Source organism: Atta colombica, unplaced genomic scaffold, assembly GCF_001594045.1.
Source record: "Atta colombica isolate Treedump-2 unplaced genomic scaffold, Acol1.0 scaffold277, whole genome shotgun sequence".
NCBI lineage: Eukaryota > Metazoa > Arthropoda > Insecta > Hymenoptera > Formicidae > Atta > Atta colombica.
This window is the reverse complement of record NW_017259378.1, coordinates 485,460-498,751: the sequence shown is the minus strand read 5'-3', so window position 1 is coordinate 498,751 and position 13,292 is coordinate 485,460. Positions and strand designations below refer to the sequence as shown.

At 27.6% G+C, this 13,292-nt stretch overlaps 1 protein-coding gene across 1 annotated transcript; it reads right to left on the bottom strand.

The window, feature by feature from the left end:
* Positions 1–2,692: 2,692 nt before the first annotated feature.
* LOC108689851 (TBC1 domain family member 14-like) lies at positions 2,693–4,857 on the bottom strand. Its single transcript, XM_018196808.1, has one exon. It carries the CDS (start codon positions 4,565–4,567, stop codon positions 2,693–2,695), a length of 1,875 nt encoding a protein of 624 aa, XP_018052297.1. The 5' UTR covers positions 4,568–4,857.
* Positions 4,858–13,292: the final 8,435 nt, after the last annotated feature.

Sequence of the window (13,292 nt, the reverse complement as noted above, 5' to 3'; positions counted from 1 at the left end):
ATTGTTCATGAACGCTAAATAGTAGTTTGGAATAATGGATGGAATGAGAGTATTGTCGATTAAAAACTAGGATATACATTACACTTGTGAGTTCACTTATGCCTCTTTTCTCAAGATGTTCGTATACGTATCTTGAGAAATACGTACGTTGAGAATCACATATTTTCTATAAAACATGTATTATGTATATGTCATTGAGAAGCACATTCATTAATTGCACGCTGTTCGTGCAAATTATCGCATAATATTATGTAAAAACACACAGGTATAAACACATAGGTATAACCTAAATGTCGCAATATATTGTAGATAATTTCGTCTCATAAAAATAAATGAGAGATTAACGAGCCGCGACAATTATGTCGTATTTGTTTCAGCGACTAGTATTTCAGTTCACAGATGCTTCTATAGCTCTGTCATTATACTGCTCTAAACCTTGCCCATATTATATAAAAGAGATATATATTCGAATATAATTTTATATTGCTAGATAATGATGTCTTATATTTTTTTGTATAATTTTCAAGCTTTCAAGATATGCTGTATGTAAAGCTAATATAATGTTCTCGACTGTTATTTTGAAATATCATGAGTTAGCAACCTCAAGATGGTTAATTAATGATGTCATCTATTTGAAATAGTAAGACCTAAAATTTTTTTCGTTCTACGCACATTCGTATTGAATAGAGCGATATATAATAAGCACATTCAATAAACATATTGCAGTTACATTGTATGAAAATACATTTGTGAGATTACTTCCCTTAGACGGCCTAGACAATAAAATTCGATAATTGCATAATTCGTATGTTTTCTTAAAAATCTCGAATTTATCTTATCTTCATTATGAAGGCCACTCAAAAGACGGGACATGTGATAAGATTTCACTATTTGAAACTAAATAAATTGCCACTTCGTAACACACATCATAGAAAACATATCACTTAAATATTAATTTAAAATTTTTAAATAGAAAATAGTAAAACTTTTATTATATATCATTAATATTTTATCACACGCTTCATTGCAATAATGTCATACTTAATCCATAATTGCCAGACTAAAAATAGCCAAGCGAAATAATGCAAGCAACACGAATTGATTTGTATTGGAAAAAACTCCAACTATACGAAATTGTAATATTTGAGAAAAATTTAACAAAAAATTATAAATATTTTTAGCAAATACGTAAAATTTTATAATTATAAAAGATCTTTTTACAAATTTCTTAATTTAATCACATATTATATATATGTTTGCACTATTTAACTTCGCTTCTTTAATCAATATTAATTAAAATTTTGGACGAAATACATTTCCTTGTACATAATCTCAACTGTTTAGTATTTATCGTTGGGCATTTATCGTGGTATCGTCAGCATGTCCAGCATTTATAAATAGCAAGTAAATATAATATTATGCAGCAAGACTCTTTAATTCTGGCTAATTCTATATTCGTGATTTATGAGATTAATACCTGTGTTGTTGAATAATATTGTTGTATTTGAGTATATCTCCCTTCAATTTTGAAGAGAATGTAAAAATTGAAAGAATACACAAAAAATCAGTATATCTCAAAGTTGAAATGCAATATTGCATATAGTAATATACACATTGATATATAAAGCAAGATTGATATTTCACATGTTTAAATATCACAAATTTTATGAGAAATTGTCATAAATATTTATAATATAAATTAACGAAAACTAAAATCAAAACAATATATATATATATATATTCAAATTAAAAAATTATAGTTTAATAATATTCTGTTTTGCTTTTTAAAAAATATTTTCAAGATATTATCAAAATGTAAAATCACGTTTCAAAAAATACTAAACAAAAAATGTAAAAGTACAAGTATAGATCTATTAATAGAGCATTAATGTTTTATATTGCAGATCATCTTTTCCAATTTCATTCGTTGTAAAAAACATATCTACAACTGAATAGTACAGTCAATTATTTACATGGAAAATATTTCCATAACAAATTTATTCATTTATACAAGGTGAATCAGAATCATTGAACCAGCTTTTTACCCTATGAAAAAATTATTTACTGCATACCTAATTGGATTATAACGTGTGAAGTCGATAATTTTTTCAGGATAAAAAGCTGATTCGATGACTCTGATTCATCCTGCATATAATTTTCAAAAATTCATAACAATATATTTTTGTCACAAATTTCTAAAAATTATCTCTCTGATCTATTGTGCAATTGATCTCTACATTATTTTCTGTGTTAATTATATATCTGTGTTAATAAATGAAATATTGAAATAAATATTATTTCTAAAAGATCAGAAACATATATATTAATATATAGCATCTCTAAAACATTTAGGCCAGGTTACACTAACGTTATTTTGACTTTAAGCAAGGCTTAAAACTCTCTCTCTCTCTCTCTCTCTCTCTCTCTCTATTTCTCTTTTGCTTTAAAACGAGACAGAGTGTTTCTTGCCTCGTTTAAAGTCAAAATAATGTTGGTGCAATCGGGCCTTAGTAATAAATTATATATATTTTTACATAAATACGAATCATGATATCTAACATTTCAGATAAGTCAGATTTTTTATTTTAAATAATATTAATTAAATAATGTATAAAATTTTTTGCACAAAGACTCAGATTTTGTTATCACAATAAGAAAACTTCAATTTTGCTATACCTTTTGATACATTAAATTACGAAGAATATTGAACCAACATTTGCTGGAACGTTGTCGTTCCAACAGTAGTAGACATTTGACTAATACTGTTGAATAAGGATTCTGCTTGTAGATTCTCTGGTAATCTAGTAAGAAATTGTGCGCCGTGTACAAAATCCATTTTTAATAATTCTTCTTGGTATAAGTGCAACACTCCCAGTGCAGTTCTGAAGAGGAACTCGTCTCCATCTCTGAGAAAGATATCCCAGATTCTACATGCAACATCAAGAGGCATTGCTTTAGCATATATAGTATATAACCAATCTAATAAATACAAGTCCGGGCTTAATCCAGCTACGGTAAAATGGGAAAAGACTTTTGGCAGCTTATGCGCAAGAGCACTGGAGTATACTTTATAGTAAGTATTCATTTTTTTTTGGTCCAATGTAAAGGCGGCTCTGTGACAAGGATAATTTAGCAGATTCGCGAAGCAAGCAAAGGCGTCTGGTGGTTCCATGTTTAATGATAAAACAGCACCCACAAAACTCATACCTTGCACATAGCCTACATCCGGTCTATATACAGCATATGCTGCCAAAATACCCTGAAGGCTATCGAATAATGGTCCACCCTCTTGAAAGACACATAAGGTAGGAAAGGTACGAGATACGTCTAATCTGATTGCGGCTAATGACTCATTGTTAGAGCTCGACATTGCTCTGTCTAAGCAAAGATTATAGAGGTGCGGCGTTACATTCAAATTATTCGAAATTGCTAATTTCCATACCCTACCACGAACACTTGGTGGTAACCCACGCCACCACAGTTCCCTTACTTTTTTCGTATTCTTAACGCTTTCAAATTTAGATAAAACATGTACATTCCACGTGTTGGAATCCTCGGCTAATCTTTTCTCTTCTTTTAACTGATATTCCCGTTGTTGCTTACGCTCTTTCTCTTCGCGCAATTCTCTCTTCCTTGCTGCTTCTAAAATTGCATTGTATTGCTTACGATGACGTTCCTCTTCCAGTGCATTTTTAGCTGGTAAATTTGCTGGTCTCGGCTGTTGAATTAAAGCTGTACTACCGCCTACCTTGTCAATATTTCTTGATGGGCTACCGGTAGGTGTTGAATGTTGAGAACCTCTATTCTTCCACGAAAACACATTCTTTGTAAAAAGCGTGTTCAGTCCCCAACGTTTGGGTATTTTATCACTTTTTTCTACAATGTGTTGTTCATCAGATCCTAGAAAGCTACCAGAAGGTGATATTTCGCTAAGGGAAGACACTGTGCTGCTACATGAGCGTGGCAAACTATTTCTTGGACTACTGTTTGCACTGACATTCTCGAGCTTCATATATTTGTCCGTATCAAGTTTCATACTTGACGTTTGTTCCTTACCATTACATGGAGATTCTAGGTATTGTGAAATACAGTCGATTTGTGCATTGCTGGGCATCCTGGTCTCCTCCACCGAATACAGCTGTTTCGTGGAAGGATTATAAGCCAAGGACATGCTTTCCAGAGCATGATTCAGGCTGGTTCCTGCTACTCCGACAGAGACGACGTTACCAGCGTCGTACCATTTGTTCTCTCTGATGTGTACACACAGGGCCTTGGTCTTTGCCGCTGGTATAGGCGCTACGTCGCATGCCAGTGCCTCGTCGACGTTGACGCTGTCACAGCGTACTGTGTCTCCGTTCAAGGACACTAACTGCTGCTTACCAATCTTCGGCGCGATATTGCTGGCGATATAGCAACCAGACTCGCGTCCAGTGACCTTCACCATCTGGAAACTATTGACAGCATTGTTGTGACGAGACTTAGCGCTTCCTAATGTCTGTAGACTCGGCGACGGGACGGGATGCGCATTGGTCCCGTTCAGTCGTTGGGACGTCGTAGGACTCTTCATGACAGCCTCCTAACCTTGGCGACGTATCCAGATCGCCTCTGATCGTCGAGAACAGCCGTTCACACGCCGAGTCCTTCGACGAGTGAGGCTCACGAATTCGTGCATACGCATGCTTTCCAATCGATTGTCAAGGACTTGGAATGGGTCGGCATGGAAAACGACCCTTGATACCTCGATACTTTCGATCCGACAACACGTCGATAACAAGCGATCTCAAATGACTTCAACAGGAACAAACAGTGATAAACGTCACGCGCACATCATATGTATCACGATGTGGTCTCGCGACGCTGAATGCCTCGCCTCGTAAAATCGTAATCAAGTCGCTAGTCTGCTAGATGAGACTAGTCGGTCGCGTCTAAAAATACACGCAACTAATATCGGAGAGAAGACCGGAACGAGAAGCTCAGTGGCAAAAGGTCACATTCTTTGAAATCAACGAACTCAAATCGAAAACTTACGTGCACTCACGTGCACCATCGTTGATTAACATGCACGACACTAACAAGTGACAGACAGGCACTGACGATGATTTCACGATGAATCCGCTACTTGCGCATTAAAGGCCGTTATACATGTAGAGACATAACGTGATTCATCGATGAAATTTATAATCAATACACTTACATTTTGGTAGAATATTGACTATAATCAAATTCTGATTAACTTAATCAGCGTTTCAAAAGATCGGATTAATGATGACGAATTGTATAATTAAAAATTATATTTTAAAAAGTTTTTTAAATTAATCAATGGTTTGATAAATTAATTGCTGATTAGTTTATCTAGTAATAGTTTTTAAGCAATATTTTATAGATAGAATTATCTTTTTTTTTCTCATAAAAAAAAGATTAGAAAAGAAGAAGATTATCCAAATAAAATGGATATAAGGTTTGAATAGGAGAAGATGAGATCAGAAGTAAAAAAAAATATATAGTTAAAATATTTTTGTAATTCTGCCGTTGAATTAATTTAATTGGAGTTTGCATAGTACGACAAATTAGACAATTTCCAGCAAGGACACAGTGTAACACAGTAAATAATTATTCTTATTTAATGTCAAACTACAATTAAGGAATAATGTACTGGTGTTTCACTGCATATACTTATTATATTGGAAAATACATATTGTTTTTAGCAGAAAAGCTTTGTACAACTATATAAAATTCTTTAATATAATTTTTGTAATTTTTGTCCTTAGTTTCTCATTGAATTTAAATGTATAAATCATATTCAAGAATTTTACAACAGTTGCAAAGCTGCTTTCTCTGCTGAATGTAGCCAAAAGCCCTATGTTCACTGTGCTAGCACTCGGTCCGAGTTACTAGATCGAGAAACGTGTAGCCAATCAACTTGCCGTTTTTCTATAAAAACTATATGTTGATTGGTTACACATTCTTAGATCCAAGAATTCGAATTGAGTTCTAGCAGCGTGGACACAGAATTTTATTGGCTGCGTTCAGAAGAGAAAGCAGTTTGTAAATGTTCTAAAAATGTAAAATGTTTCACTGATTAATTCTTGTTTTTAATTCCTTATAGATCTAATCAGGGAGATTTTTACTAAGCTTCTGACTTAATTCCAACAGAAACTGATGTCGGAGAATATCTTCGGAGAATGTCTCTGATATCTGTTTCAATTGGAATCCTGCAAAGTTACTAGATCAAATTAACCAGAGCTTGATAAAAACAGAAAGAAACCTAAGAAAGATCATTTTTTTTCTGTTACCATCGAAATCGCCCGTACACTATCGCCAGTACATCCATTTTCAATTTAAGAACTATATATACGTGACTATATATACTTTCTGACACTATCGATAAAATCGTATCATTGAAAGTAGATATGGTTCGTCTCTGTACTAAATCCTCAAGAAGTGCCGACTATTCATAGAAGGGATAGTTTAATGGGTCTTTAAACAGTTTTAATTTCGCATATCCTACATATGTAAATAAAAATTGTTGAATTTTAATAAACAAAACTGAAAATTCAAACAAGTTAATTTTGGTAATATTGTCTTATAATATTTATCTTATAATATCTTATGAAATTACAAAGTTATGCAAATTCTGCATATCTTTATGCAAATTTTCAGCCCGTTTGTATCAAACATATAATTATTTTATATATATAATAAAGTTTGTATAATTATTAGCAAATGGACTTTTAATAAATTCAATCTTATCTAAACATACATTGTCAATTTAAGCATAAACTATAATTTAGCAAAAACGAGAGACTCTCTCCGCCAATTTTATCGGCGATTCTCTTTTTTTTGTAAACATCCATAAAAAAAACGAGTTACTATAATAAATTTAATAACCGTTTTTTGTAAGTAAATATATCTTTAATTAATTTTTTTATTTTTACCTTTAATTATTTTATTGTATTTCACTAATGAAATAACATTTTTAATATTATTTTTTATTGTATTATCCTTTATACAATTCGATATTGCAACAATTATAACAATTATTTACAATATAATATATAATTATTAATGCTGTTCTAAATAAAATAAAAATGATAATATTAGGTGTAGTAAAAAGAAATCCATTATTTTTCCATTCAATTTCATGCAAAAATAATGGATTTCTTTTTACTACACCTAATATAAGAGCATAATTAACAAATTTTAATAATGCGAGATTATACGAAAAAGTCGAAATCACGTATGATAACACAAATTTTTCTAAACCAATATTTAATAAAATATTGATAAACGCAGAAGAAATACTAACAACAATTAGATTATATTTACTATTAATTATTAATTTGCGAATATAAAACATAATAATATCGCGAAAAAAGTCATTAATATATATAACAGCACTATTTCATTACATTCAAGATAACTATCTTAATAATTTCATTATATCAAAGTCCTTCTGCCTTGTAGTATGCTGATTATAATATCCGATACAAAGAAAAATCATCTTTTTATGGAGAGCGAACTTAATGTATTCTACGTAAAATTCACAAGATCCATTTATAAAAAAAAGTTAATCATTTGTCAAATACTAGTGATCTTGTTACAGAAGAGTGTGCATCCCGAATCTTTCAGACTACTTATGATAGTAATAATTTTGATAGCATGTCAATTACAATTACTATTTTTGTCACATCTTTAATATAATATTTAAATTCGCGAGAAAATATGTTCTGTCACACGTCACTAAAAATCATCTCTTATTAAAAATAAACAGATAGAATGATTTCCTTATGCAGTTAGTAATTACGAAAGATTATATATATATATATTTAATAAAATACATGCGTTATTATAATTTTTTGTATGTATGGATACAAAAGTTTCTTGAGTATCTGTCGAGATAAGTCGAACCTAATAATAATGAGATTTTAAAGAACTATACTTTTATACTAAAAAATATATTATATAAAATTTTACAATTTCTTATTTTTTGTATTTTCCAAAAATTTAATTATTAATATCCCGTTAATATGAAGGTATCCATTCGACTTATCTCAAATTTTTTGTACACATAATTTTAATTAAATTCGTTATTCACGACAACATTATAAAAGAATATAAAGCATTTTGGTAAAAATTAAAAATCAAAATTTGTTAAATATAATTTTATAATATTTGCATGTATTTTATTATGGGAAAATTTATATATATATGTATATATATATGTATATAAATTAATAATTAATAATATTCTGAGTGGCGGGATCCAATATCTAAAAACGATTTTTTAAATAACAATTAGAAAATTAAATATACACATTCGTAACTACATTTTTGTTAAAGCAATCATCAAAAAATAAATAAATTATTTGTATAAAATTTAAATTTATTTGTTTAATAACTTGCATTTAAACAAATAATCATTCTATCCATATTACTCATACTAAATTCTTATTGTCATTGAGACAGTTTATTAATAATATTATTACTAGTGGGAGAACATTTAATAAAATTAAGAAAGCGATAAAAATTATACCATAAAATATATCACTGAATCAATTTCGTAACGTAATTTTAAAATATGTAGCAATTGTTATTGAATCATTGATAAAATTATTACTTCCAGAAATTGACGGAAAATCCAGGATTAATTTCGATCTATACAAGAATCTCCAATGGAACATCTAAACTAGATTTTGCGAATGGACTTTACGGAAAGTGACGAGGAATAATTCTCTATGAAATAAAAATAATTACGACTTTCCATCGGTACAAACCACGCATTCACTAGCATCCATCTGACACGACGGATAGCGATGAGGTCTTTATATATGTATAATAAATTAATCACTAAGATATAATATAAGTTATAATTCTGTAATATTAAAAATGTAAATGTCAAAAAGCAAGTAAAAAGTTAATATTTAATTATTGGTTCAGTCAAAGATCCAATCTTTACTTATTTAATATCAAACTTAATTTAAACTAAATAATCAAAATTATTTAATAAATATATATACTATTATAATATAAATACAAAGAAAATTGATGATTATTCTAAATATCAAATTTTTAATTAGAAATCACTTAAAATTATTAATAACTTTCTAATATTCAAAATAAAATCCAAATTAAAAAAAAGTTTCAAGATTAAATATTTGTCAAACTTGTTAAATCAATAAATTTTTGTTATCATATATTCCGTCTATTTCATGTAATTTACATCGATAAAATAACAAAAAATTTGTTTACTACAAGATAAATGGTATTTGTATTGAATAAAGATATTCAATAAAGATATTCAATAAAGATATTCAATAAAGAATAAAGATATTCAATACTGATATACATATATATTCCGATAAATATATACTTTGTTAGTAATTATTGTGCAAATTACAAAAGTAAATATGATAACATTTATCTGGACATAGTTTACATAAATTCTATATCACCTAATATTATCATACATTTATTTATATAAACTTAATTATAATATTAATGCGTTACATAATTTGTATAGAATTTTACAAAAAGTTTAATTTCAAGGCTGAAAAGGCAATGAAATTTAAAATTAATTTGATTTATTTTCATATTTGATCATTAGAATGGGATGCTGATAATTAAATAAAATTTAAAATTAATTAAAAATTTTATTTAATTTTTAATCCCTCCTTTCCAATTATCAAGTATGTACAGATAATGTTTTTGTATCCCTATACTTACATATTATATAGTTTACTGTTTAGATTTATTATGTGATATTTTTTAAGTTTAATTATATTTATTTTTTTATTTTTTTAAATAAAATTTAATTGAATCCTGTTCGCGAAAGTTATTTAATTTGTAATAATTTAATTTCTTAATTTAAAATAGTTATGTTTATCTCTACCTATCTATACTTATTGTCCTACCTACTCGTATTTTTATTTATTTATGCCTATTCGGGTAGCTCTATCTCCACCCGTGTATTCCTATCTATATTACCTACTTCATAAGTATGTAATAACATCACGAATATATATATAATACGTTAATGTAGGCTGCATTCATCAGAGAAAATAGCTTTTCAATTGTAAAAAATTCTTCAATGCGATTAAGCTTTCCTTATAGATTTAAATGTATAAACCAATCATATTGAAGAATTTTACAACAATTACAAAGCTGCTTTCTCTACTGAATGCAGCTAACGCCTAACCATCTCCTATCGCATGCAGATAAATTCAACGGGATGTTCTAATCGCGATCATAATAATAATAAATAAATAATAAACAATAATTATTAAAATAGACTTTTAATCTTTAAAATACAAAAAAAAATTAACAAATAACAAGGTTAATGAGAGACAGCACAGATAATCAAATGCAAGTTTTATAGATTAAAAACATTTATAAAACTTGCGCTTGATTATTCGCGTTGATTCTCATTAGCCTTATTGTTTATTGGTTATTTTTGTATTTTAAATAAGCAATATTAAAAAAAAATATAAGCAATTTGCAAGCAAGTTATCCTCCCGAATATTCAGTTTATCTTTATACACTGAGAAAAAAAATTCATTCAACTAACTACACACATGTAGTTATTTGCAGATTTGATTAATTCAATAAATTTTATTTAATTGAATTTAACCGTAGTCTGCTTAATATTGAACAGTTCGTTAAGACTATGGTTAAAGTCGATTAAATAAAATTTAATAAAATAATCAAATCTGGAAACAACTAAATGTGTTTAATTAAACAAATTTTTTTTTCTCAGTGTACATGTCCTTTTTAAAAACTTAAATTGGTATTACACACCAACCTACTTTGTATACTCTTAATACTCTTCTTTCTTCTGGCCAGATTAAACTCACCTTTCGTTGCTTCTGGCTTCATATGTTAGATATCGATAACAAGGAGAAATATTCTTTTTTGCTGCCGACTGCTTCCGACTAATATTGCCGACAATAAGATTTTACGCTTTTGTACGCTTTTTGTATGTTTTTTTGATGCGCGAAACGAACGCGTCGCAAAGGGGCCATTATATCAATGAATTTAACTAAATTGTAATATAAATAATTATCAATAATAATAATAATAATAATAATAATAATAATAATTCCATTAATATATGGATCAATGAAGAAATGTCGCGTTTATTCTAAAGTAAAAATATAAATATTCGACTAAAAATAAATCTAAATTTAAAAAATCTTTAAGTTAATAACGTTTTTATTTCAAAAATCTCGAATATTAAACTAGATTACATTTTTTATAAACATTATTATATAAAATAGAAGAAAACTTTAATTTAAAAATAAACTGAAAATGATTAAATCGATTATCATCCAATAAAATTCAAGACCCATATATGTATTTTTAACGAATCGAACGATTTGTTATTGAATCTCATCTCAAAGTATGAGAAATTCAGATGAATAATGTAAGATACAAAAGGAATAATTTTCTCTTGCATCAATATATCTCTTTATATTTTGCAAATTAATAGAATTATCTTTGTATAATTTTTTATTATTTTAATATTAAGTATTAGGTGTGGGAAAAAGTTCGTGGCGTTTTTCCCGTTACATCTAATTAAGTTATGTACTCTGAACGCGATTTTAAAATAATTATGAGATAAAAATTCTTCTATTTCTTGATAAAATGTATATTTTGGACCTTACATTGAATGTTACTACTTTAATTGATATAAAATCCAGTTACTACATATGGATAAGTTATAAAAGATCAAGCTAATGTCAGTGCATTGAAATAAACAATAATAATAAGTAATAACCATAAAATGTCTTTTATAAAAAAGTGAGATTAATAAATTATATATTTATATTAAAATTTTTGTTATTATTTCATTAGTAAAATGTATACAAATAAGTGTGAAACACATAAACGGAAGGAATTTCTTAAAAAACATTTCATATTATACTTATATGTGTATATAAGATATTGCTTTTCTATACCAACTTGTGTAAAACTTAATTCTGAATAAATATTTGAGGATAAGATAGATAGGAAAAATAATAAAACAATATTTATTAAACTGTGTGTGTAATAAACACTTTTCTATATAATGGTATCCATAAACAATAATTTCGTATACTTTAATTATTATTTTATATAACCTTCATATTTTTTAATTTCCCGTATTTCATATATTTCAAAAATATATGAATATTTTATTCTTTTTCGTTTTAATATAAAAAAACGACCATCGAAAGAATCTATTTTTATTATATTTTTGAGATTAAATTACTTAATAACAAAGCGTTCACATTAACACATATGAATTTACAATTAGTACACAAAATTGGAGCTAAATTTAATAATATTTAGAAATAATTCAAAGTGCCTAAGTAAAAAATTTTTCATGCATGAATATGTATAAATATGTATAAACATACATAAATATTCATAAACATATAATCAAACATATACGAAATACGATACATGTTCATACATCTCTTTTTCTTTTGTAGAATTACTTTTTAGTGTAATAGAAATAATAATAATAATAATAATGTATAATAGAAATAATAATAGTAATGTGAAAACATTAAAAATAATTAAAGAGTTAATTTTCATATTGCTCGTTTTGGAAAAATGTAAAAAATATTGCTCATAACACAATTATGCATAATTTTATATATAATTACAAATAAGTAATTTTTTTTACATTTCTTCAAACTTGTTTTTTTCCTAAAACAAAAAATTTTACAAAAAAAAGAAGAATGTATGAATATATGGACATATTTCATATATGATTATGGATATTTATGTATATTTATACATATTTATACATATTTATATATATTCATGCATAAAAAATTTTTTACTGAATTGGTGTAACGTGATATTATAAATTTCAGTGCATACACAATAAATTCCATAATAAAGAGATATCCAGGATTAAGTTTATTCCAATCTGTTATTACTTATCCATTTTAAGGCAACGGATGTATGGAATGCTATACATACAGTTATTCGTATATTTTTAATAAATTGATGCATATGCATCTACAGATACATAGTAATTAATAAAATTATCACACATCCGTCACCCCAATAAAAACATTAATTTGTCACTTACCAATCTGATGCGCCACAGCGGAGTTATATCAGCAACGTCGTTACGATGATTCTGTAATAAATAAATTAAAATCCAAATTAAAACAGTAAAAAAAATAAATTTTAAAAAATAATTACTACGCAATGAACGCATGCAGTTTGCTGAAAAATAATCATGCAATTTTAAAAATATAATTTTTATAAGTATCAAAATTTGTATCCATTATTTAATT

Excerpts from the sequence above, each read along its gene's own strand:
- LOC108689851 (XM_018196808.1), bottom strand. The coding sequence starts at position 4,567 with ATGAAGAGTCCTACGACGTCCCAACGACTGAACGGGACCAATGCGCAT.